The sequence below is a fragment of the Silene latifolia genome, chromosome X (assembly GCF_048544455.1).
Source record: "Silene latifolia isolate original U9 population chromosome X, ASM4854445v1, whole genome shotgun sequence".
NCBI lineage: Eukaryota > Viridiplantae > Streptophyta > Magnoliopsida > Caryophyllales > Caryophyllaceae > Silene > Silene latifolia.
This window is the reverse complement of record NC_133537.1, coordinates 327,098,471-327,123,474: the sequence shown is the minus strand read 5'-3', so window position 1 is coordinate 327,123,474 and position 25,004 is coordinate 327,098,471. Positions and strand designations below refer to the sequence as shown.

Below are 25,004 nucleotides of genomic sequence, written 5' to 3'. Positions count from 1 at the left end.
TGCTCCTAGTAGGAATTGGGCCAATTTTGAAAATGAGCTCACCAAAGTCATGATTCAACCCATACATAATCCGGACACATCTAAAGTCGGTTACCCCTACAAAGGTCAAAAGGGTCTACCCATGAAACAAAGGCGGTCACGACTTAAAAAGAGTAAGGTCCAAGTTTCCACGCGTCTCACACCGTCAATCGGCAAACCTCTCCATTACATTTCCCTTGGCCTCCAAGAATCCTCTTTTCTTTATTTATACGGAGTATTTATTTTTAATATTCACATCATATTATTCATCTCACATTTTGGACAGACGTATATAAATCAGGGTCCGTATTATATCATTTTCCCTCACTTCTGAAAAAAGGGCTTCCTTTTTCTCAAGCACAACCCGTGAACCTCGCCACCCTTATTATCTCCCCTTTTCAATTTAAAAAAAAAAAAAGAAAACACAAGAGATCACACTTTTCTTTGATTTGATTTCATTCAGGTTCGTCAATTTCACCTTTTCTTTTAATTGTTTTGTGATTGTTTCAATTATTATTTATGTATATGTATGATTTGTGGGTTTTGTTTTGTCATATTGATATTGGGGTTGTTATTTGAGTTGGTTATTGATTAGTACTCACTCTGTCCCAATCATTTGTTTAACTTTGATTGAATTAAAATACGTCTCACAAAGAATAAATAAGGTAAACAAATGAAATGATTGAGACGGAGGGAGGGAGTAGAATTATATGGGTTTGGTATAATCATGATTGAATTTGTGATTAGTGATTTAAATTTGGGTGTTTTATGAGTTAGGGCTGACAAATGTTGTTCGAGGATATCGTAATTATATATTAGTATTATGAAGTAAATATTTAGGGTTTCTAATTTTGTGAGTTTCTTGATACACAAATTCTTGTTTAAGACAGCTATATCCGTTTTAATTGGAGAACGGACAAACATGTATCATATGATTAGTGTAGTTGTCTAGGTAATAGCAAAAAATTGTCTTAATGTGATCAACTGGTAGTAGTTGAATCCATTTTACCATTTAAATGGATATTGCCGTCTTAAGCTAGGCGAGATAGATATTGAGTTATTTATGTAGGGTGTACATATGGGTTGATCATGAACTGATGGAGATTTGATTAAATGTTTTATTGTAGGTATTTAGAGGGATTGTGACTTTGTAAGTACCCTCTTTGTTATATTGGTTGTTGGTATTGTTGATTGAGGGATTTTTGGGTGGAATATGAGTTTTCAAACTCAGGATGAGGTGAGAGATCAATCAAGATTTAGAGGTCAAAATGCTCCTCAGAGGTGGGTTGCTAGGGGTGCTGGAATTGTCGGTGCATCGCCGGGAAATATTGGTGAAAACCATCATAGTGGAAATGGTGGAAATGGGCGTGGGAGGCCTGGAAGGATGAATAGAGGGGGCCGAGGAAGTTATCGAGGAGGAGGAGGAGGACAGCAGTCAGGATTCAATGCGTATCGTCCTAGTGGGAATAGTGGTGTTGATGGGAATGTTAGGCCGGTGCAAGTGGATGGAGGGAATGGAGGGCATAGAGGGTTTACAAGTGTTCCAGTTTCTCAGTTCAATGAGTATGGGAGTGGTGGAAATGGTAGGCCAATGCAAACAGATAGAGGAAATCGAGGGCATAGAGGGAGTGGTTATGGTGGTCGGAGCTATGTGGGAAGGCCTCAGGATTTTAGGAGGGATAGGGTGGAAGCAGGATATTGGGGAAGTAAAGATAAAGATAGGGGCAATTGGAAGAAGGGAGAGAAGGTTGTTGATTCTGACTTGCCACAACTAGTGCAAGAAATCCAGGAGAAACTAACCAAAGGAACAGTGGAATGCATGATCTGTTATGACATGGTGAGGAGAACAGCACCTATTTGGTCTTGCTCGAGTTGCTACTCTATTTTTCACTTGAATTGTATCAAAAAGTGGGCTCGGGCACCTACTTCTATTGACACTAGTGCTGAGAAGAGCCAGGGGTTTAATTGGCGGTGTCCTGGGTGTCAGTCAGTGCAGTTAACGGCGTCAAAGGAGATTCATTATGTGTGCTTCTGTGGGAAGAGGCACGACCCTTCGTCTGATTTGTACTTGACACCACACTCCTGTGGTGAACCTTGTGGGAAACCATTGGAGAGAGAAGTTCCCGGGGCAGATTTGAGCAAAGACGATATCTGCCCTCATGTTTGTGTATTGCAATGCCATCCTGGTCCATGTCCCCCATGCAAGGCATTTGCTCCTCCAAGGCCCTGTCCTTGTGGGAAGGAAGTTATTACGACAAGGTGCTCTGAACGGAAATCAGTGAATACATGTGGTCATATATGTGATAAGCTTCTTGGTTGTGGGCGTCATCGATGTGATCGAATTTGTCATTTGGGTCCTTGTGAACCTTGCGGTGTCCTGTTGGATGCTTCCTGTTTCTGCAAAAAGAAGTCCGAGAGGGTTCTTTGTGGAGACTTGACATTGAAGGGAGACATAAATGCAGATGAGGGGCTTTTCCCTTGTGCTTCTACTTGCGAAAAGAAACTAAAATGTGGAAATCATAATTGTGCCGATGCCTGTCATCCTGGCCCATGTGGCGAGTGCGAATTATTGCCCAGCAAAGTGAAGACTTGTTATTGTGGCAAAACACCCTTAAGGGAACGTAGAAAGAGCTGCCTGGACCCAATTCCAACATGTTCAGGGGTCTGTGGAAAGGTTCTTCCATGTGGTGTTCATATGTGCAAGGATACATGTCATTCTGGAGACTGTTCTCCGTGCCTTGAGCTTGTTGCTCAGAAATGCCGCTGTGGGTCTACTTCTCGATCTGTGGAGTGCTATAAGACTACCTTAGCCGAGGAAAAGTTTGTATGTGATCGGTCATGTGGTCGTAAGAAGAATTGTGGAAGGCATCGCTGTAGTGAACGTTGTTGCCCTCTCTCTGGTACTAACAATACTGTTTCAGGTGATTGGAATCCACATTTTTGTTCTATGCCATGTGGAAAGAAATTGAGATGTGGGCAACATGCATGCGAGTCATTCTGTCATAGTGGCCACTGTCCTCCTTGCTTGGAAACCATCTTTGCTGACCTGACATGTGCATGTGGGAGAACTTCGCTACCGCCGCCTCTACCTTGTGGGACCCCGACTCCATCATGCCAATATCCATGCTCGGTTCCCCAGCCTTGTGGCCATGAAGCAACTCATAGCTGCCATTTTGGAGATTGCCCTCCTTGTTCGATCCCTATTGCTAAAGAATGTATTGGTGGGCATGTTGTTTTACGAAACATCCCTTGTGGGTCAAAGGACATCAGGTGTAACAAAATATGTGGAAAGACAAGACGATGTGGGCTACATGCGTGTTCGAGATCCTGCCACCCGGCACCATGTGATCCTTCCTCCCCGCCTTTGGATTCCGGCTTGAAGGGTTCATGTGGGCAAACTTGTGGAGCCCCGAGGAGAGACTGCAGACATACTTGCGTGGCTCCTTGCCATCCTTCTGCCCCATGCCCTGATGTGAGATGTGAATCCCGTGTCACAATCACATGCTCCTGTGGTAGAATTAGTGCCACTGTACCTTGTGATGCTGGGGGAAGCACCATCGGCAATGGTGATACCCTTTTTGAAGCTTCAATAATACAGAAGTTGCCTGCCTCACTTCAGCCTTTAGAAGCTTCTGAAAGACGTGTCCCGTTGGGGCAGAGGAAGCTCATGTGTGATGATGAGTGTTCTAAGGTTGAGAGGAAGCGTGTTCTCGCAGATGCTTTTGACATTACTCAGCCCAGCCTGGAAGGTCTAAATTTTGGTGATAATCCCGCTGTTTCACAGGTGGTTGGAGAACTGTTAAGACGTGATGCAAAGTGGGTACTCTCAGTGGAGGAGAGATGCAAACAGCTTGTGCTAGGAAAAAGCCGAGTTAACCCCAGTACTATGAAGGTTCATGTATTTTGCCCAATGTTGAAAGAAAAGCGGGACGCGGTTAGGCTAATTGCAGAGAGGTGGAAGCTTTCTGTCAGTTCTGCTGGTTGGGAGCCTAAACGGTTTATAGTCATTCATGCTACTCCGAAATCCAAACCCCCACAGCGCATTTTGACGCCTAAGGGGTCAATAGGAGTCAGTGCATACCATTCACCCTCATTTGACCCGTTGGTGGATATGGATCCTAGGCTTGTTGTCGCCCTGCTTGATCTCCCAAGTGATGCAGATATCAGCACGCTGATTCTCAGATTCGGTGGTGAATGTGAGCTGGTATGGTTAAATGATAAAAATGCCCTTGCAGTTTTCAGTGATCCTGCCCGGGCAGCTACTGCTATGAGAAGACTTGATAATGGGTCAGTGTATCATGGAGCTAGTTCTGTACAACAAACTAGTGCAGCAGGAATTGCCGGGTCTGGGGCTAGTGTGTGGGGTGGGTCAGGAGCGGGAACATCTGGACTCAAGGGTAACCCGTGGAAGAAGGCTGTGACTAAAGAAGGTAATTGGGTTGACGATTCATGGGGCGAGGAGGAATGGTCAGGTGAGACTGGAGATGCCGGTGGATCCAAATGGAAGGGTCGGGAGGTTCCTATAACTGCAACAGGGAACAGGTGGACTGTTCTGAACTCTGCATCTTCAACTAGCAGTTCAGGTCAGGCATCAGTCACAGTCGGAGCTGTGAATCCTGTTAAGCACCCGTCTAGTGAGCTCCCATCTGGAAGCGGAACCCCACCAACTTCCACTGTTCAACCACTCGGTTCTCCAGCTGACAGTGCAGAAGAAGTTGCGGATGATTGGGAGAATGCTTTTGAGTAAATAGGTTAGTATTATTGAGCATACAGTTGGTTCTTGTGAGAATTACTAGGAAAATTTTATTTTCGACTTGCGACTGATATGTGTACTTTCTCCTAACCAGGCATTTGCAATCAACATACTGAACAACTGAACCAGTCACCTAACTCGGTCATTACAGCACGGAAGATTATCATCAGATGGGTTTTTGTATTTTTCATGAATTAGTTACAGTCATGGGATTTTAAAGATGTTTTTGCTGATACTGTGAAAAAAAAAAGGATTTATGTAAGAAACAGGTAAAAAAGTCCTGTTATATCATCTGAAAATGCTATATGTATGGCACGATGATTATTGCGAAATACTCCCTATGCCTCAAAATGATTTGAGGAACTTTTGGGAAGATTTCTGTCAGATTTGCTAGGGCGAACCCAGAAAAGCAATATATGAAGACCGGTATTTTTGTGCTAAATTGAAATTGTATTACCCAAAATCCAGTGTATTGTTAGAACGGTCTTTTCTGTAATTGAATGGCTTGACGCTTCTGCGTACTCCTGTCTCACATGTATAGTTTACAACTGTTCGAATCTCAACTTAGCCTGGCAAGCTAAGAAGCCGCAGGTTCCTGTTTTTTACTTTTGGCACAGAAAAAAATGTTCCAAGCTAACCTAAGATAGAACTCAATATTCTTTTTAATACGATAGTCAATGGAACACATACGAAAGTTACTCTATATTTCGCGTAAGAGGACTACAAGTTGCTTACGAGTTCTGACCAACTTAAGCGTACAACATAAGCATTATAACCAATGCTAATGAACCCCATAGCATGAAAAGATCCTGTATCCTGTATTAACATAGGATGGTTTGATACGAGATTTATGTATTCATTGTAAAAAACACACATGAAGTCCTTATTTATTTACTCTTTGCAAGTGAGATACAAATCATATAAAAAAACTAAAAAAGTTACACCTATGACCCCACAATAAAAAATAAAAAAAATAAAAAAATGCGTCTGCCGGGAGTCGAACCCGGGTCTATTGCTTGGAAGGCAATTATCCTAACCGTTGGACTACAGACGCTATTGATATCTATTCTCATATTGCAAATCTGTATCCCCTTACAATGTCGTAACTCCTAAGTCATCCTTGAAGTCGTTTTACTCTCTCAGCCTGCCGCCACCACCATAATTCTATAATCTTCCGCTTCGATACGACGGCGTTCTACCTCATTTTTGGTACCTCTCTCACTTTTAATCTTTACCTTTTCGTTCTTTAATTTTGGTTATGTATCTATCTAGTTCTTGAAGCTATTTAGTACTCTATCATCCAGCATACAATTATCCGCATCTTTTTAAATCGTCTGTATATTTTTTTAACTTAATTAGTAAATGGGTTAATGGGTCATCGTCAAAATTCAATATTTCTTAGTGCCAATTATGGGTTTACTTGTGTTTAGTTAAGCTTAGTTGATTAGTACCCTTTCCGTCTCAGTTATTTATTTACCTTTTATATTCATTGCGAGAGGTATGTTGATCAGAGGTAAACAAATGATTGAGACGGAGAAAGTAATTAATAATCCTATTTGTTTTGCTATCTTGCAATCTTGTATACCTTGGTTAGGGTTTTCCTGTGTTCTAGACTAGTCTACATTGCTGATCATGTGATTTTGGCTGTACAATGTGCCAATGTAGTGCTTGATAGAGTAGGTTGATTTTTATTAGAATGAAAGATGAGAACTTTTTCAAGTAAATAGGTATTTTAATTGAGTGTGAACAAATTGCACACGCATTGATGTATGAGTTGTCGCCTTGAGTAATACTGGAAGTGAGTCTTGTGTGACACGACATGGAATGGCTTGATTGTGTATACAATCGTCTCATATACGTTTTGGTAAATACTAGTAGCTCTCATTGACTCATTGTACTTGTTGTGGTCTAAGATGAAGGGTGTGAATATAGCAGCAGCTGTGTAAGTTAGGTGTTTAATCATTTGGTTGTGTGTGGGTGTAGAGTGGGTGATATTTTTATGGCAGTTAATTTTGTGGATGTAGTTTTCGGATTGAACAGATTGATAGGCAAAAATCAATATTTTTGGAATGTCGATGCCTGGATGGTTTTGATTCTCGAGTGTTATGTAGACATGTAGTCCATCCATTTATGTTTCCTGGATCTAACTGGAAATCATCATCCCCTTCATATTTTTTTGACTGGTGCCTCTGATATGTTTTCACTTTTCACTAGCACCTTTAGATATGTTTACAGGGGCGTCTTAAATCAAATGGAGGCCATGTGGCACACGAAAAAAATGAGGCCTAAATATAAATGTCAAGTTTGCTATACTTCCAAGGTTTCGTTTGAATTACCTCAATAAAACTTGTTAATTTAATGACCAAAATCGGAGGCTCAGTTCCCGCGCTCGTGGTTGAACGGGGCCCTAGACTCCCCTTTATGTTTAGTGTGGATCTCATCGTTGTGGGTTCCAAAAGGATTGTAGTGCAACCTGATCGGATCGGTGAATGCTATTAGTGGATTTTATTCCGTCATTGTAAATAAGACTTTAGAAATACTGTACTTGTGATCAAGCTCGCTCAAACATGTTTCATTTAGTTAGTATTATGATTGCTGAAATGTTTTGGACTTGTTGACATGCAGGTGCAAAGAAATTTTGATTACGAAACTATTTGCTTTCCCTGTGGTTACCATTGCTCGCCGACCTTTGAACTCTGTACTCTGTCTCATGGTACTTATATCTCCTTAATTCTTCAAATCGGTTTGTCGTTCTTCGCTGTTTAACTGTAGTGCCTCACTGCCTTGAACTGTAAAATGGACAGTTTCATAGAATCACATGCTTAGGTTGATGTTTCTGTGAGTGATGCTTTCTATTGATAGTTGTGCTCTTTGTTGATTGAGGTTGTGACTTTTATATCCTGTTTATGGCTAAAAAGTTTATTCCATACTTCCATAGTTCTCAGTCATATAATTTGCACTCTTACGCTGCCAGAAACCTACTACATATACTGTATGAGGCATTTGTGACTGTGAACTGATATATCCAGTCTTTGAGGCCTGTGAGGTGTTTCATCCGATTAATCAGTCTTTTATTCTTAATTATTACGAAGGCATTTACATTCTACGTCTTAATTGCTTATTTCATTTCTATGATGGAAAAAGGATTGAATATACAATTATACATCAAAGGATGTTATATAATTTGATATACTTTTGCTATATCTAGTAGTGAGAGTCAAGAACTATTTCCAATATCTTAAAACGGGAAACAATATCTCTAATTGATTATCGTCATCAGGAAGGTTTAAATGTCTCAATTTCACCTGTGATATGATAAACAAATAAACTTGGTGGTCTAAATAGGCATACGCATTCAGCAAATAGCCTTTCTTTGGATGGAGCCTGGAGGACTTGGAGGGAAAGGGAGGTGAGCGAATAGTTGCCCTTGTTTGGTTTGTAAATTGTGTTGGTGGGAAAACACCTGGGCCTTATTCCTCTTCTCTCCTACATTTGTATCCGAACAAGGCGTCAAAACCTAAACTTGCTTTGTCGTTCTATACTTTTCTGAGGAAACTATAGTGGTGCTGTGGAGGGCTGGGTGTTGATTATAATTGTAATAATGATTTGTTCGAATTGTACACAGGAGCCTAATTCTTTGAACGGGGAGAACTCCGACAAGAGGATTTATGTTGGTAACGTTGATCACAGGATTTCCGAGTAAGTATTACTTATGAAGATTTGTAATGATTTATTCCCTTCCTCTTTCCAGTCCCCACTAACATAGCATGGCTATTTGCTTTTTTTAAGGGCTACACTGATAAAGATGTTCTCACCATTTGGGAAGATTGAATCTGAGGACTTCCTGTTGCATACACGGGGTCCAAAACGAGGAGAACCACGAGGCTTTGCTTTTGTCCAATACAGCACAAAAGAGGTAAGCTACTCTTAGTTCTGAGGTTTGTTTTATAGGAGCACAAAAGCTTATATGTGACGACGGCATTACATGTGAGAGATACCGATTAACCTGTAACTAAATAAGGAACACATTAAGAGGTTGGACTGGACTGTCTCATACAATGCACAATGGAGAACTTCACATTGACGGTCTCATGTTTATATAATTCTAGACCAATCAATTCGACTTGAATCCACACCCGTATACTAGCTATATGCCTATTATCCCATTACAATCAACTAATAATACCGTCTCATATTGGAATTTGTGAAGTCAATGTTCTAGGAGGAGTTTCTTACTTTATCTATTGAAGTGAGTATGCAGGAAGCAATACTAGCCAAGGAAAAGATGCATGGAAGGTTGGCTTGTGGACGCCCTTTGGTTGTGCGTCTTGCTTCCGAGAAGGCTGTAATTGATACATCGCAAAATTTGTCAAAGGGCAGTGGTGTTGTGATCAGCTCTCGTTCTGGCAGTACCTCTGGACAAATGAGCAGGAGTGCTAAAATTGCTGCAATAAAGAACAAATTGAAGACGTTGGAAGAAAACGATAGCAGAAGCGCAAAGAAGCAAAAGCAACTTGAGGGCTCTTCTCCTTAGACCTGGCAGATGGGTTATTCAGGCCAGGTACGAGTTGCGTTAGTTCAGGCAGGGTTATTTTGGGCAAATCATGCGCTTTGGATCGGATCAATTTCATGTTTTGCCTAAAATGAAGCGTCAGACACAAATGAATGCTAGGTGTTACACATGCGTTACAATCAAAGTGAAGTGTCGAAGTGATATAGATGATAATTGGTAAGTGGGATAGAAAAAAACATCACATTGTGAAACTTTTACCCGAAACAATTTGATCTAAGGACCATTCAAATGAGTTTATTCATACTTGTGTTGACATATTTATCTTAGAATCAAACCGACTGGGAAGAGACTCATTTTCTCTCTCTCTCTTTCGTTCTTTTCATCTTAAAATTAGCGACTTTATATTTCCTATTCTTATTCCTTGTCATAATTCACTTCAATTTACCGTAACGTTGTTTTATCTAATTGAGATTAGAACATCAATACCAGAGAGAGTGATCCGGAGATGAATGAGAAGTACTAATTATCTCTGTGTTTTACTCTTCAATTACCTTAAAAATATTCACGGAAAGAGTTAGATGAAATATAAAAAAAACTCCTGATATCATAAGAAAGTTATGGAGTATAATTTTACTTTATTACTCCATATTATTATTCTTCGATTATAGTTTAATCAGCACGTGAAAAGATTAATAAATTGATCTATACAGTATTAGAAATTGGGGTATTTAATCTATAGGGCTTCACTTATCCCATCTCCCTCCCCAGTCCCCACTAGGGATGGCAATGGGTAGAGGGTGCAGGTAGGGTCCGCTGACCGGACCCGACCCGAGATTTTCCTTTGGACCCGTCCCGACCTGCAGGACCCGCAAGGTCTAAAATTTGAGGACCCATACCCGACCCTATGGATAAGGGTAGGGTGCAGGTCCTGCTCACCTCATGGTCCGAATTTCACCATTTTAGTAACAGGATTAACAGCTATGGGGTCTATAATATTAAAAAAAAAATTCATACTACTTTAACATTATGAGTTTATTAATCTCTATTGTACACTACCAAATCCAATATACATACCAAAGAGATTAAGAAAGACAAAGAAGACCTAAATTAGTTTTACATCCAAATACATGTGAAAGAATCAAACTCGGAACCCAAAAATCAATACCGTACTTGATAGCCGTCTCCATCTGACCGTCGCTGGCTGCCGTTAATGGTGGTTGTCGGTCGCCGCCTATTAGAGAGGTGGTTGTCAGTCGCGTATCAGTGCTGTGGTGGTGGTTTTCTTGTGTCAGTGGTGGAGTGGTGGTATTGTCACTTGTCAGAAGAGTTTGGTTGGGTTTTATCACTTTATGGGATGAGGGGAGAGAAAGAGACTTTAGTTGGGTTTCTACGGTCTGCCAGTATGAATTCAGGAAAGTTGTGATTTTTTTTTTTTTTTTTTTTTAATAAAGGGTCTAAGGGTCGGGTATGGGTCTCATAACTTAGACCCGGACCCGAAATATTTTCTTAAGACCCATACCCGACCCATACCCATTGGGTCTGAAAAAATGAGACCCATACCCGACCCATTAGGTTCCGACCCTCAGGGTCTGGGTCGGATCCCCGACCCACTGCCATCCCTAGTCCCCACCCACCCCCAAGTGTTCAGTTATCTCGTGTCTCGTCCACAGATACTCATGAGCCTTATATGGCCGATATTGGTTCCTAAGGTATGCCCTTAGGGCTCACGTTATAAAATTCGCAAAGATATATGCTCCTAACATATTCATGAAATATTCCAAATGTAATACGGAGTACATTTCTTCTCAATGAGTCCTCAACTATTCCCTAATATTCCAAAGCCAAGAAAACATTGAATGATTGAATGATATAACAAAATAACAGATGTCACACTCATAATCTGAAGGGTCAGGCATCATATCCTAGTTAATCATTCTCATTGAATTGATTGCATTGAAAAATATATTTTGTGATTAGTCAACTTATATTTTAGACATTTGATATCCAAAAATGTGTAGTACAGTATTTACTATATAGTACAGAAAACCAGATACAAGCCAATTGTACTAACAAAGATTATGTTGGGGGTGGTGTCTCAACCAGGATCCTCTGTCCCATTTGGTGTCCCATTCTGTGTCCCACTCCATACATATTCTGACACATCAACTAATTATACTATATATTACATATTTTATTCTTGCATGAAGTGATGTGTCAGAAGATAAATGGAATGGGACACAGAATGAGACATAAAAGTGGGACAGATGATCCATACTGGGTTCTCAACACCACGGTCCGATATTTGTACATGTTATTTCCTTATTTGGCTCTTCCCCTTGTACAAAAAAAAAAAAAAAAGGAAAATACACGCGGTGCCTTTGAAGTTTTGATTTTTGCCCAAAATACCAATTTTTTGTTCCGGAAAACTTTAAGAGGCTATAACTCGTGTCTACGAGTTCAGAAAGTGATAATTTTTTTTTTCAAATCGATTATCTTTCCGAGAACTACGATTTGAAAAAAAAAATTGACGTATTTGGATCCCGTGGCTAGGAGTTTTTGTACGTCAAAAGTTTTTTTTACCGAACAAACTTTGAGTGACCATATCTCCTGGTCACGAATTCCAAACTCGACAATTTTTTTTTCAAGTCACAGTTCTCGAAAAGATAAATCAATTTGAAAAAAAAAAATCGTCACTTTCTGAGCTCGTAAACACGAGTTATAGCCTCTTAAAGTTTTCCGGATCAAAAAATTCGGTATTTCGGGCAAAACATCAAAGTTTAAGGGCACCGCGTGCATTTTCCGAAAAAAAAAAAACAATATTACCCGATACCTCAAGGCCTACAAATGGTGGCGTAAGGTAAGGGGTTCAGACATTTGTAGCTTTACCTTAGTGCTAACAGCATAAAGGCTGTTTTTGGATGACATTTGTAGCTTTACCTTAGTGCTAACAGCATAAAGGCTGTCATTTTCCGCAGAAATGACTAATAAACAGGAATAAGGGTAACTAGTTGTCTAGTTTAGTGAATCATTTAGCTTTATTAAATAGTAATGCAGAACCATAGAATAGGGAAAATGATTTGAACTACTAGCACTTTCTTGCAGTCAATTACTTAACCTTCTGCTAACTAAGTTCAGCCAAATTTCCACTTCATTGCATAGAAACAAGTAACAGCAGTCTGTTCAAGTAACCTTAGCTCTTCTTTTACATGTCTGTTTCGACCCTTCTACAAAAAGGTCAATGAGGCAAGTAAAATCAACCTCTACGCGAATTGGAGTAAACTATCCGAGCTTCATAAGAAACAGATGAAATGGTATGGTACTTGGTCAATGTAAAATATTCGAAAGATAATGATGAAGAAATAAATTAAGGCAGTTCAGGTAGGTTTCATTTAGGTCAATAAGTATTCTGACATTTTCTCAAATAGATATCATGAATTATTTTTTTGCTGTATATACATGTAGGCAAAAGCAGCAAGAAGCATGCCTTTCTAATTAGCGAGACTTGTAAGACTCACCACCTTGGTCGACTTATATGTATATATATATGACCTGAAAGCTGTTTCTTCTCTATGCATTGTGAATAGCAAAGTCTAAAACAAAATCTTCAAAACATGAGCAGCCTTTATTTGCTGAAGCTGATATGTCTTTTAGTGTTCCTCGGGTGGATGTTAATATGGATTGTGATATCCATGGAGTTCTACAAGTATAAATGGACTCCCAAACTATCGGAGATCTTCAATGCAACATACATTGGTGAACAAGGTTATCATTCTTTTCTTTTGATCATAGTTTTATGCAATCTTCTCTTCTGAAATCCGTGTTTTGGACACAAAAAATCTCGTGTAGATAAAATTTTCGAGGGCACTAAGTAATGTTATATCGCTTTTTACACTTAAATTTCGTTTTGAGCTCTTTTGTTTTTGCTGCTGTATGTCATGTAGGTACTAATCTTTTCCTGCTAACATTCCCTATGATGTTAATATCGGTTCTTGGTTGCATCTACATTCACATTAAGAACAAAAAGGAGCTACCAGAGAAAAGGTTTTTGCTGTTTTACTCTTTCATGAAGTCAACTTTTCTCTGTTTCTTTGTTATGCACCTGAGAGGATCTGACAGTCGATTTTGAATGCAGTTCTAAGAGTAAGAATCATCTGGCCTCCTTAAGACGTCCGCTTCTTGTACTGGGGCCTCTTGGAGTTGTTACTACAATGGAGCTGATATTTGTAATTATGGGAATTGCACTTATGAGTTGGCAATTTGGAAATTACTATTTTGTCGCCGTTAAGCATCCATATATGAGTCATATGGGTGATAAAGTGTAAGCATACCCTCTTTGATTTTTTCCTGAGCTTTGTTATAAATAAAAAAAATATACACAAAAATATAGTACATAGTTTATATCAATTAGGTGTGTTTTTCAGGTGGCAAGTGAGGTTTCGAGCTGTGTCATTGAGATTGGGATATGCATCAAATGTCGCTTGGGCGTTTGTCTTCTTTCCGGTGACTCGATTTAACTCAATCCTGCCACTGGTTGGGTTAACATATGAGTCAAGCATTAAGTATCATATATGGGTTGGGCAAGCAGTGATGATACTCTCGGCATTGCACAGTGCTGGCTTCTTCATTTACTGGTTGATGACTAGCCAGATGATAGAGGTACCGCTATCTCTTCTAAAGATCAAAACTTCATTCATACATGTTTTAGTTGTTTATCCATCTTTCATGTTTTTTTTTCAAGGCGCGTAGTAATATTATTCGGTTATACAGGCACTGGAATGGTCACCAACTTATGTATCAAATGTAGCAGGAGAGATATCATGGGTTTTCCTGCTAGTTATGTGGGTAACAAGCTTTGCATATACCAGAAGAAAGTCATTTGAAGTCTTCTTCTACACACATCAGCTTTACGCTCTGGCAACCTTCTTTTACGTTATACACCTTGGGGTTGCCTGGACATGTCAGATCCTTCCGGGAATATTCCTCTTCACCCTTGACCGTTACCTAAGATTCCTACAGTCGCGTTCTCATGCTAGGCTTATCTCAGCTCGACTTCTTCCTGGTGGAATTGTCGAAATGACTTTTCAAAAGAGTCCAAGTGAGTAGTTTGAAGATTAATTTCCTGCGACTAATTTTGATGCAATTTTCATCAGTTACTGATCTTCCATTTCTGTTATTCAGATGTGCATTATGGTGTCACTAGTAGCCTATTTGTAAATGCACCCAAAATATCGAAGTTACAGTGGCATCCTTTTACGGTGATCTCACATGAGAACATGGAGCCCGATAGACTGAGCATTGCCTTTAATAGTGGAGGGAGTTGGACAACAAAGATACACAAAGAACTCTCATCTTCTCTAGACAGGCTTGAAGTATCGGTCGAGGGACCATATGGACCTGCTTCAACCAGCTTTCTAGAGTAAGTACGCATGAAATAACTTTAGATATGTGGTTATTGTATAGGAGCAGCTTTATTTTCTAGTAACACAACGGGGGCAGTATGGACGCGTAGACTTGCCAATTGAGCTAGATGACATGCGTAGACTTGAAATATTGTTCTAAATGAGAACTTAGAACTTGATTTAACGGATTTCTATCCTGGTTTCTCTTTCAGGCACGAATCTCTTGTGCTGATCGCTGGTGGCAGTGGGATAACCCCATATATATCTATAATTCGGGAGATCATACATCGGTCCAATACTCAGAAAGGCCATGTCCCCCGAGTTCAGCTCATTTGTGCCTTCAAGCATGCATCTGATCTGACAATGCTCGACCTCTTACTTCCTGTTGATAGCACTGCCAGTGATCTCTCTAAAATTAAGCTGGAAATTCAGGTATACATAACTAGAGAAAATGAGCCACCCACAGCTGACAGTCAGAAGCTTGTTCAGACTAAGTGGTTCAAGCCTAGCCCACAGGATGTGTCAATCGCCCCAGTTTTAGGCCGAAATGGCTGGCTCTTACTTTCCTTCATTATCACATCTTCCTTCATTCTGTTCTTTATACTTCTTGTCTTGGTTACTCAGTACCATATATATCCTATCGATCACAACACAAACGAGACATACAATTTTGCCGTTTGGGTTATTTGGGACATGTTCATTATGTGTGTCAGTATAATTCTCATCAGTAGCGTAGTTTTTCTATGGCAAAAGAGCAAAATGGCAGATGATCAGAAACAGGTTAACAATGTGGAAGTGCCATCACCCTTGAGTTCTCCAGGATCTTGGTTTGGCGGTGGGAGTACTGAGCTCGAAAGTCTTCCATATCAATCTCTTGTCCAAGCTACGCAAGTGCATTATGAAGGCAGGCCTAATATCCAAAGTAAGTCTACCTCAGTCATATATAGATATAGACCTGACAAGTTGGGTCATTTGGGTTGGGTGATGGGGTCATCTCGGGTATGGGTAGTTCGACTTAAATCTCGAATTGTGATATCTAAGGTTTTTATTTCAAAATAGTTGAATGTTTTTTCAGTTAATTTCTGATAGAGTGAATTCAGAATTAGGTCTGTTTCAAATTGTACCTTTTGTTCTGTGTCCGGTCATTCGAGTAGGGGTTTGAAATTAACGGATAAAAGTTGTATTATTTCGTGTTTTTGCAGAAATATTGTCAGGATGCAAAGGAAATGATATAGGAGTGATAGCTTCGGGGCCGAGGGGAATGAGACATGATGTTGCAAGAATTTGTTCATGTTTTGGTTCAAAGAACCTCCATTATGAATACCTTAGCTTCAACTGGTGACCTAACTCATGGTGCCACTTTGAGAATCAATGAAAAGTCGGATATCAAATATCGTCATTCAAAGACAAAATTGAGATTTCTCACTTGGGATTATACTTTCTTTTATATAATTTTTTGATTAAAGTTGTACACTTGCGTGTTTAAATTATTGTTGTTATTGTTATTGTTTTTTTAGTGAAATGTAGTTCAAATTTCGAACATTGAAAATTTGTAATGTTTGAAAATGTGACTTTGTATTATGACAGACTACATTTACATAACAATGCAAAAGTAAGCTGAAGATTGGTAACTATTTGCTTTGCCTGTGGTTACAGTTACTGGATCGCCGTCAAACTTTGTACTAAGCATCGTGGTGTACTTAATTCTTCCTGCTCATGCACGCGATAGATGCACGTTTAATTAATATGCTCCGTATGTGCAAATTGGGAGTCATTCTTTGGTGTTTAACTGTCATGTGTTGAACTGTATAGTGGATTGTTGAGTACAAACAATCACATGCTTATGTTCTGGTTTCTGTGTGCCAGTGATGCTCGTCGTATGAGCCTGTGAGTCTCTGACTGGTAATATTATGCCCTATTTATAGCTAGAAAGTTAATACTCCGTCGTTGATAGTTCCCAAGCATGTAATTTACTGTCTGCTGCTAGAATCCTTTTACATTTACTGTATGAGGCATCTGTCAGGCTTTACTCTTAGGACTTAGGAGGCCTGTAAGGTGTTTAAACTGTGAAGTCATCTGAACGATGTTTTTTTTTATCTGATTGATCAGTCTTAGACTCTTAGTTATCACTGATTATCAAATATCAATCATGGGGTATTATTTACATTCTTCGACTAGTGTGAACCTTTTTCGATATAAAAACAATAAATTGATTCCTTTGGGAAAAATATCCTGTTTACTACCATATAATCCGTTCAAGGTCAAAAGGTTTAACAACCAACTATTAGTCTATTATGATATGAATGATTGCATTACTATTACGTCTATTAGACTAAAGAAAACATGTTTAGTACAGACTAATTAATATCAGAAATTTCTAACGTGTAAATTCCTTCAAAGTTCAATAGACTTTGATAAAAACGCAAATTCTTATTTCAGACGGGCTATTTCCCGTTTGAAATAAGACAGACCAAATGTAGTCATTCTACGATAAAATGTTACAATTTTCTGATAAAATGTTACCATTATTTTCAGGGTAAAAAGTGACAACTTTAGTTATAACATTTTGTCATTAAATGCTTATATTCTATTAAAACAATGGTAACATTTAATCCGTCTTATTTCAAACCGTCTAAAGCAAAACTGATAAAAAAAAAGTCTTCATCTGCCTAGGATGAATACAAGTCGGTTTCCTCGCAAATCATCACTACTCCTTTTTACCATAAAAAAGTGAAACATGTGAATTTTTAATAAACACAAAAAGAGGTTAGAGGGGGGAAAGTAATATGAAACATTTATGTCGAGTATGATCCTTTCCGTTTCTTTTTCTCTCAATTTCTTTTCATTTTCACTAATATAAAATCTACATCATTTTCCAATTTTCTAACTTATCAAATAATTGACCTTAGCTCTCTTTAAAATAAAGTATAGAAATGAAAGTGATGGGGCATATTCTGCACCCGCTGACCGAGTCCACATATTGAGCAAGGTCAAAGATATCCACAGCAAGTCAACGACTTAGACAGCCTAACCGACGCAGCCTGTCGGCCTGTCTCTTATGCCTCGGCTGAGACAACTAGCCAGCCGGGGCACATGTCCACGTACTCATATCCAAGACCCCTCGGCATGGAGTCAACAGGGCCCGCCGGCCTGCCATGGGTCCCTCGGCCGAGGGTAGATCAGTCTTTCCACCTGCTAGCCACTTGGCCACTTGGCCACTACGTGACAAAAGGTGAAAGTCTATAAATACTCCTCAACTCTCATTGAGGAAAGGATACACAATCTAATCTAAAACACCTCATAATCTGGTAATATCTTCCTTATCTCTCTACAACATATACTTCGCCAAGTAACACACAACTTATCTCTTTAAGTTTACCGACTTGAGCGTCGGAGTGAGTACGCTCGGCCAAAGCCGAGCCCTCGCCTGTTCATTGTTTCAGGAGAGGCCGAAAGAAGGATTCAACCAAAGACGTCACTCTACGAGCCACGAGTGGTAACAAATAACTGCTCCGGAATTACACCCGGAACAATTGGCGCCGTCTGTGGGGAAAAGATACTAGAAGCTAGTCACATTCATTCCCAAAAAAAAAAAAACACAAAACAAAACCCATTCGCCGAGCTAAGAAGATGTCGAAACAACTTAAAAGCGGTGCTTGTGAAACCGAATTTCGCCAAGATGACACATTCCACAACTCTGAAATCGGGCAGTCCCCCACCGGCCGTATCACTGATACGACGTACGGGATGCCAATAGAACAAAATACACCGCTGCCCGCCGACCAAGTCACCATCATGGGGCATGTGGTTGATGCGAAATAAATCAAGCTACTCCACGGAACTAATGGGCGCACGCCGCTCACACCTGTCACAACGACAAGAGCGGCGGCACCCCCACAGAGATCGGGGTCCCAAAAGTGACTCAGAAACTTGAACGAAGCATTGAAAGAAGCGACCATGTCAAGACGCCGGGAGCCCGGCAAGTGGTAGACTGAGTCCATCCCGCACCCGGAGGAGGACGATGTCGCCGCAAAGACCGACGAGGCTGCCCCCAGGAGGAGTGAAAGAAGTCCGACTCACCAGAGTCGGAGAAGAAGTCCGACTCACCAGAGTCGGAGAAGAAGCCCGACTCACCAGAGTCGGAGAAGAAGCCCTTCCCGCCACGGGGAGAGGAGCCGGACTAAGGACGCGAGGAGCCGATCGCCGCGTGTCATTCGACACGTGGTCAGACAGCCCCTCGATGCCTATGTCCTAGAGGTCCCGGTGCCGACTAAGCTAAAGTTGCCACCCATATCATACAAAGGAGAAGGCGACCCAACCGACCACGCCGAGGCTTTCGAGTCTTACATGTCGGTATGGGAGCAACCTGATGAGGTTTGGTGCCGAGTATTCCCAACGACTCTGCATGGGATGGCACAAAGTTGGTACAAGGGGCTACCCGATGGGTCGGTATACTGTTATGCCGACCTAAGGGACACATTTTTGGCCTAGTATTCTTGCAATAAGAGGAGGGCCGTCGAGACATCGGACCTCCTGACTATCAGACAGGAGGGAGGCGAGTCTCTACGGAGTTATGTGAAGAGGTTCGACGCCAAGGTTCACAGATTCGTGAGTGAGCAATGAATCGGCGCCTTCGCACTGATGAAAGGCCTCCCGAGAGGAGACTTAAAAAACGAGCTCATCAAGTGCGGAGGCCTGAACCTAGACTCCGCCAGGAAGATGGCCGACCAAGCCATAAAGGTGGAGGACTACCACAAAACCTGGGTAGGCCCCAGCGAGGCCGGCACTCGAGAGAGAAAGAGCCGCCGGGAGGACAACCCGGATGAAGGACGCCGTGACAATAATAGGTCACGGTCGACAAATCTGCCAGAAATGAAACTCGGCGGGCGCGGAGGGAGTTCGGATCGTACTACCAAAAGCGGTTCAATGGTCACACCCCTTGGTCGTATCTCGCCGCCGAGGTCTTTGCCCGAGCAAGAACGAGGGTCGAGGAAGTGGGAAAGGCCTCCCAAGGCGAGGGGGACGGTGACACGAGCCGATCTTGTGAGTACCACGGCCACACCGGCCACTTAATCGACAAACCGGCATCGAAGAATGCCATTGAAGAGCGATCCTAAGGGGAGCCTCGGCAAGTATGTTGCCGGAGGCCAAAAGAAGGATACCGGCGGCTCAAATAAAAAGTCCGTCTTTGAACGGATAGGAGTAATCCATGTTGTCATCGGGGGCAACGAGAACGGTGGGTCTACTCATGGGCACAAACGGCACCTGAACGAACTATATCAGGCGATCAACTTTGTGCCCAAAACAGCGATCCCCGCTTCCAACATCCCCGACATAACCATTGGGAAGAAGGACTACGAAGGAGTCATCGCCCCGCACAACGACCCACTAGTAGTCCACTTGGACATATCCAACCACCTGGTCAAGAGGTGCCTGATTGACACAGGCGCCTACACGAACATCATGTTTAGGGAGTGCTTTCTCAACCTCGGTCTGAAGGTTGAGGACTTGAGCCCCCGCACCAATCCGTTGTACGCTTTTTCGGGGCCGGCTGGTACCCCAGGGTCAATCAGTGCCGTGATGTTCGGCGAGGGAATGCGGCTAAGAACGTCTGTCCGAGTTCGTGGTCATTGACGGCTCGTCCGCCTACAACGTTCTCATAGGCCGAGTCACTCGAGCGAGGCCGATGCGATAATGTACATCCGGGCCCCGACACGATGTATGTCTCGACCGGGGGAAGTGCATAAACTCGTCTCAAAGGACGAAAAGACGAAGTAGTCAACGTCCGGATATCGCCGGAGGGTGCAACATGCAATCCCTCAAAGTGGCAAAGAGGTCAGAGAAGGGGAAAGCCCATCCTTACAACAGGAGGGCGACCTCATGGATGCCACTGTCGGCATGGTCGAAGGAGCGGAGACCGAAGAAGTGGAAATTGACCCGGGCGCACCGTAATCGCTTTCGGTGTCAACCTGGAGCCATAATTCAGGGCCGCTCTCCTGACTCCGCCGAGGAAGAACAAAGACGTCTTCGCTTACTCGGCCCGAGATGCCGGGGGTGAGCCGGGAGGTAATTGTTCACAAGCCGAACGTGCTCTCCACCGCTCGCCCGTCAAGCGAGAAGATGAGGAACTCCTCAGTCGAGAAAGATGAGGCCATCAAAGCCGAGGTAGATAAATTACTAGCGGCGGGCTTTATCATGCCTTGTACTTATCCTGAGTGGTTAGCTAATGTTGTAATGGTGAAGAAATCATCGGGGGCGTGGAGGATGTGTGTAGATTTTACCAACCTTAATAAAGCGTGCCCCAAAGATTGTTATCCCTTGCCTCGAATAGATAGCTTAATCGACGCCACGGCGAGCTACACTATGCCGAGCCTGCCGGACGCCTTCTCGGGTATCATCGGTATTCATGGCCGAAGAAGACATGCCTAAATGCGCATTCATCACCGGTAACGGCACATACATGTATAAAATGATGCCATTCGGTTTGAAGAACGCCGGCGCGACTTACACAAGACTGGTGGACAAAGTGTTCCAAAATCAAAAAGGGCGAAACATTGAGGCTTACGTTGACGATGCTATTGTAAAAAGCAAGTCTGACAGCGAGCACTTAGCCGATTTACACGAGACATTTTGTTCACTAAGGAAATACAAGATGAAACTTAACTCAATGAAATGCAACTTCGGTGTCCGGTCAGGTAAGTTCCTCGGCGTGCTTGTCAGCGCCAGGGGAATTGATGCCAATCCAGAGAAAGTCCAAGCAATCCTGGACCTGCCGGAGCCAAGGAATCGAAAAGAGGTTATGATGTTGACCGGGAGAATGACGGCTCTGGCCCGTTTTATCTCTCGGTCAGCCGACAAGAGCACCCCATTCTGTGGACAAGGCCCTCGGGAACTGCGTCCGCGGGATCCACACTAGGCATAATCGACTCGAGGTTCTTTCGAATCGAATTAAGACAAATTAGAGTCGCCACCAAGTTTTATGGGAACTTGGAACCGTTCAAGTCAACTTTACACCTTTCATCGAAAAGCATAAAGCCAATCGACTACGAGTGATTAAAGATAAAGACTTGTACCCTATATCACTCGATTTGAATGACTCTCGTAATCCAATGGTATTTAGACGGATCCACAAACCATAGATCTTGAGTAAGGGGTGAGGGTACGTGTTAGGAAGCCCATAAGGACACCTAACCCCGCTCGTCAATAACGGCCTCTACTAAGTCAAGTATCGGATTTCAAACAAGGTCATAGCTACTACGATATATGATATGCAAACATCATTTTAAAACCCTAACATGTGAAGTTTCTATGTCGATTTAGATGCAACTAAACTAACTTTGTCAAAGTTGTAATTTAGCATGTGGGTCGATTGATCTAAGCAACATATGAACGAAAGCAAACAAGGCTTAGGGGGAATGGGGGAGCCGTTGGGATCTACCTATTACAAACCAGGCATTTCATGCCGACACAACAATAAATTAAAGATACAACTCGATCTAAATACAATTGCTACATACAAAACCGTACACGATACATTACACGGCCATTCGGCCTAGGAAACCGTGCACAAGAGGGGTGGCCCACGGCTTACATGACTCACGGCCTTGGGTCACTCCTCGTGATGTGTGCTTTCATTTAATCTCATCGAATTAGACATAGGGCTACGCACCAAAGCATGCATTAGCATAAACCGGGCCATGTTGCTTTAAACAACATGCGATTTACTACGCTCTTACATGCATTGGGACACAACCATCTAACCAAACAAAACTAAGGTTTTTGAAAGAGGTTTTGACTCGATAAAGGGAAACTAACTTGAAAAATTACAACTCGATGAACAAACGATAAATTACAAGTTATAAAGCGATAAAGAACAAGCGATTCATAAAACGGACGAAACCAGAAGGACCAAAAGACACGGCCAAATCACGGCCAAACCAAACACGGCTACCCTAGGTCCTAGTTCAGGTTCATTAGTTAGATCAAATGATTGCGAAACGAACTCGAAACAAATTAGAAAACAAGTTGAAAACGACGTTGATCGGTTGAGATGATGTCGCGCAAAGGGGCATTCTACACGGCCTAAAAGGGGTCAAGTTAGGTCAAATTTGCTAATTAATTTAACTCATCGAGTGTCAATAAGAAGGTGCTAATCACGCACTCTCATACTAGCGAGAAATTATGTGAAAGAGAGATGCATTCGATTGAATTACAGAATTGTTAGTTGATTTTAAAGCTTATGTCGAAGCCACCTATCGTGTCTAATTAGGTTATTAAATTGATCTAATGTCATCTAAATAAGTTATATATTAACAATCAGAAGTCATACTAACATGCAACGGGTCCTAAGGTGGGTCGAATTGGCCGAGACAAACAAAGGGTAAAAAACGAGGAGCGAAGTTAGAAATTCGTTTTATTTATGCCCTACCTTGAACACGAGGATATGTAAATGAGACGGGGGTGTACGACCGACTGATGTAGCGGTTTCTTTTCCCATCTCAAGTCAACGCGGGTGTTCATGGTGGTACTTTAACTCATACTCGGACTAAACTAGTTTCATAGTTAATTTAAACGATAAGTAAAAAGCGATAAACAAACAAAACAAACTATAAGAAAAACAAACATAAAAACGAAATAAAAAAAGGAGAAAGAGGAGGATTTGATGCACCCTCAACCTACATGTATCGTTGACACCGTCTTGTGTCGTAATCGATGGTAGATTTTATCTCGAGAGGCCGTCGTCGACGAAGAAACAAAGCAAACACGCGTTTTTATCGAATCTGGACAGCGACTTTCAAACAGCGATTTCTCCCTCGTTTCACGATGAAAAATCGATTTAAAAGATGTTTTGAAAACTAGAAAGAGAGTAGAACAGAGATCTTAAAGCAACTCCTGCTCGTTTTGAGTTATTGGGCACGAAAAACGAGCACAAACAGAACTGGACAGACAGAACAAAAGCGCGAAAACAAAGAGTGTATAACACTCTATTTTTCGAGGGATTTCGTGTACTCTCAAGGGCAATTTGGCTCGTAAATCTTTGTCTAATGTGTAGATGGATGTTATATGGTTAATTAGGAACAAGAAACTCGAGTTTTGATGGAGGTTTGAAGGAGGAACGAATTGTTTTTCGAAGAGGACACACAAACTGTTTCAGTTTGGATGTCGGTTTTGTGGAGGGTTTTTGAGAGGCAATTAGGGTTTGTTTCTGAGGTTTAAAGCTTGTGAGTGATGGTAGGATGTATGGAGAACTTAGAGGAATGAATGTATGGTGAAGGGTGGGTATTTATAAGGAGTTAAAGTAGGGTAAAAGGGGGGAGATACAGACGGGCTCGACTGAGCATAGCCGCTGTCCAGCAGCTTTTGGGGGGTTTTCTAGGGTTCGTATGGGGGGTTTTCTTGGTGGTTAAGGTAAGGTAATATGGGTAGGATATTAGGGTATGATTTAGGATTAATGGGCACGGGTTTTGGTGGTATTTGGAGCGGGTTTTGGGCTCGGGGTTCATCACGCAAAACAGGGGGTAGGCTGTTTGTATGCGGGCTGTTGGGGGTGATTTGGGATGGGATTTGGGCCGTGGTTAAGGGGGTTCGAACTGGGTTGGATGGGTAGAGGCTTAGTTTGGTTAGTGTACTCGAGATTCGTGCCAAGTCGTAAAGGAAACGGGCTCAAAAACCGAGCTAAAATCGAGCTCAAAAACACATGTTCAAAACGAGTTCTTTTCGATTTTCAAATCGATTTTTCAAATCAATTAACACATTAAAATAAATGATTTTTCAAACCAAATATACTCATAAAATGATTTTTCAAATCAAATATTTATTTTATTTTCAATAAAATAAACTTGGGAAAATAAATTCAAAATAAAGTAAATTAAATTGAAATCACTTTAAAAAGACTTTAATTTAAATATCATTTAAATTAATAAAATGAACTCACTTAAGAAACATTAATTTAAATATCATTTAAATTAATAAAATACTTCATCGACGACGCCCATTCTACATCGTAAAACGAGCTCCAAATAATGACAATGACAACTAAAGAATACATGTGTCCTATCATCATCGGGTGTTTGTCGGGTTCTCTATAAATTCCAATATCGACGGATACGGGTATCTACACATTCTTCAAAGTGTTGAAGGGAAATAAGGACTTCAGCTGGGGGGAGGAACAGAGCACAGCTTTCAAGCAACTGAAAGCTCATCTTCAAACTCTCCCAACCCTGTCCAGCCGATCTTTGGGGAGACGCTATATCTATACATAGCAGTTACCTCGGCCACGGTCAGTGCCGTGATCATCAGAGAAGAAGACAAACAGCAACAC

At 41.5% G+C, this 25,004-nt stretch overlaps 3 protein-coding genes and 1 non-coding gene across 5 annotated transcripts; 3 read left to right on the top strand and 1 right to left on the bottom strand.

Annotated features, from left to right (window-relative positions):
• The first annotated feature begins 175 nt into the window (after positions 1-175).
• On the top strand, positions 176-5,292 carry LOC141618338 (NF-X1-type zinc finger protein NFXL1). The gene is made up of 3 exons (XM_074435441.1): positions 176-481; positions 1,146-4,769; positions 4,866-5,292. The coding sequence occupies exon 2, from the start codon at positions 1,232-1,234 to the stop codon at positions 4,763-4,765; it is 3,534 nt and encodes a 1,177-aa protein (XP_074291542.1). The 5' UTR covers positions 176-481; positions 1,146-1,231; the 3' UTR covers positions 4,766-4,769; positions 4,866-5,292.
• A 461-nt stretch (positions 5,293-5,753) lies between these two features.
• On the bottom strand, positions 5,754-5,825 carry TRNAG-UCC (transfer RNA glycine (anticodon UCC)). The gene has a single exon. It is a non-coding gene; the product is annotated as a tRNA-Gly (tRNA).
• Positions 5,826-5,875: 50 nt separating this feature from the next.
• Positions 5,876-9,674, top strand: LOC141618337 (uncharacterized). Of its 2 annotated transcripts, XM_074435439.1 has the most exons (5): positions 5,876-5,980; positions 7,397-7,484; positions 8,397-8,470; positions 8,561-8,687; positions 9,033-9,674. In XM_074435439.1, exons 2-5 carry the CDS (start codon positions 7,482-7,484, stop codon positions 9,303-9,305), a joined length of 477 nt encoding a protein of 158 aa, XP_074291540.1. In that variant the 5' UTR covers positions 5,876-5,980; positions 7,397-7,481; the 3' UTR covers positions 9,306-9,674. The 2 variants fall into 2 exon arrangements, with proteins under 2 accessions (XP_074291540.1, XP_074291541.1); XM_074435440.1 differs by lacking the exons at positions 5,876-5,980; positions 7,397-7,484; positions 8,397-8,470 and having other exon boundaries at positions 8,572-8,687; positions 9,022-9,431.
• Positions 9,675-12,842: 3,168 nt separating this feature from the next.
• LOC141622068 (ferric reduction oxidase 4-like) lies at positions 12,843-16,660 on the top strand. Its single transcript, XM_074438128.1, has 8 exons — positions 12,843-13,046; positions 13,226-13,325; positions 13,417-13,602; positions 13,706-13,940; positions 14,052-14,379; positions 14,463-14,700; positions 14,896-15,605; positions 15,886-16,660. The coding sequence occupies exons 1-8, from the start codon at positions 12,896-12,898 to the stop codon at positions 16,023-16,025; spliced, it is 2,088 nt and encodes a 695-aa protein (XP_074294229.1). The 5' UTR covers positions 12,843-12,895; the 3' UTR covers positions 16,026-16,660.
• The last annotated feature ends 8,344 nt before the right edge of the window (positions 16,661-25,004 follow it).

Coding starts and splice junctions, on each gene's coding strand:
- LOC141618338 (XM_074435441.1), top strand. CDS start 1,232: ATGAGTTTTCAAACTCAGGATGAGGTGAGAGATCAATCAAGATTTAGA.
- LOC141618337 (XM_074435439.1), top strand. Junction 8,471..8,560: donor GTTGATCACAGGATTTCCGA/GTAAGTATTACT, acceptor GCTTTTTTTAAG/GGCTACACTGATAAAGATGT. Junction 8,688..9,032: donor TCCAATACAGCACAAAAGAG/GTAAGCTACTCT, acceptor GTGAGTATGCAG/GAAGCAATACTAGCCAAGGA.
- LOC141622068 (XM_074438128.1), top strand. CDS start 12,896: ATGAGCAGCCTTTATTTGCTGAAGCTGATATGTCTTTTAGTGTTCCTC. Junction 14,380..14,462: donor GACTTTTCAAAAGAGTCCAA/GTGAGTAGTTTG, acceptor TCTGTTATTCAG/ATGTGCATTATGGTGTCACT. Junction 14,701..14,895: donor GCTTCAACCAGCTTTCTAGA/GTAAGTACGCAT, acceptor TTTCTCTTTCAG/GCACGAATCTCTTGTGCTGA.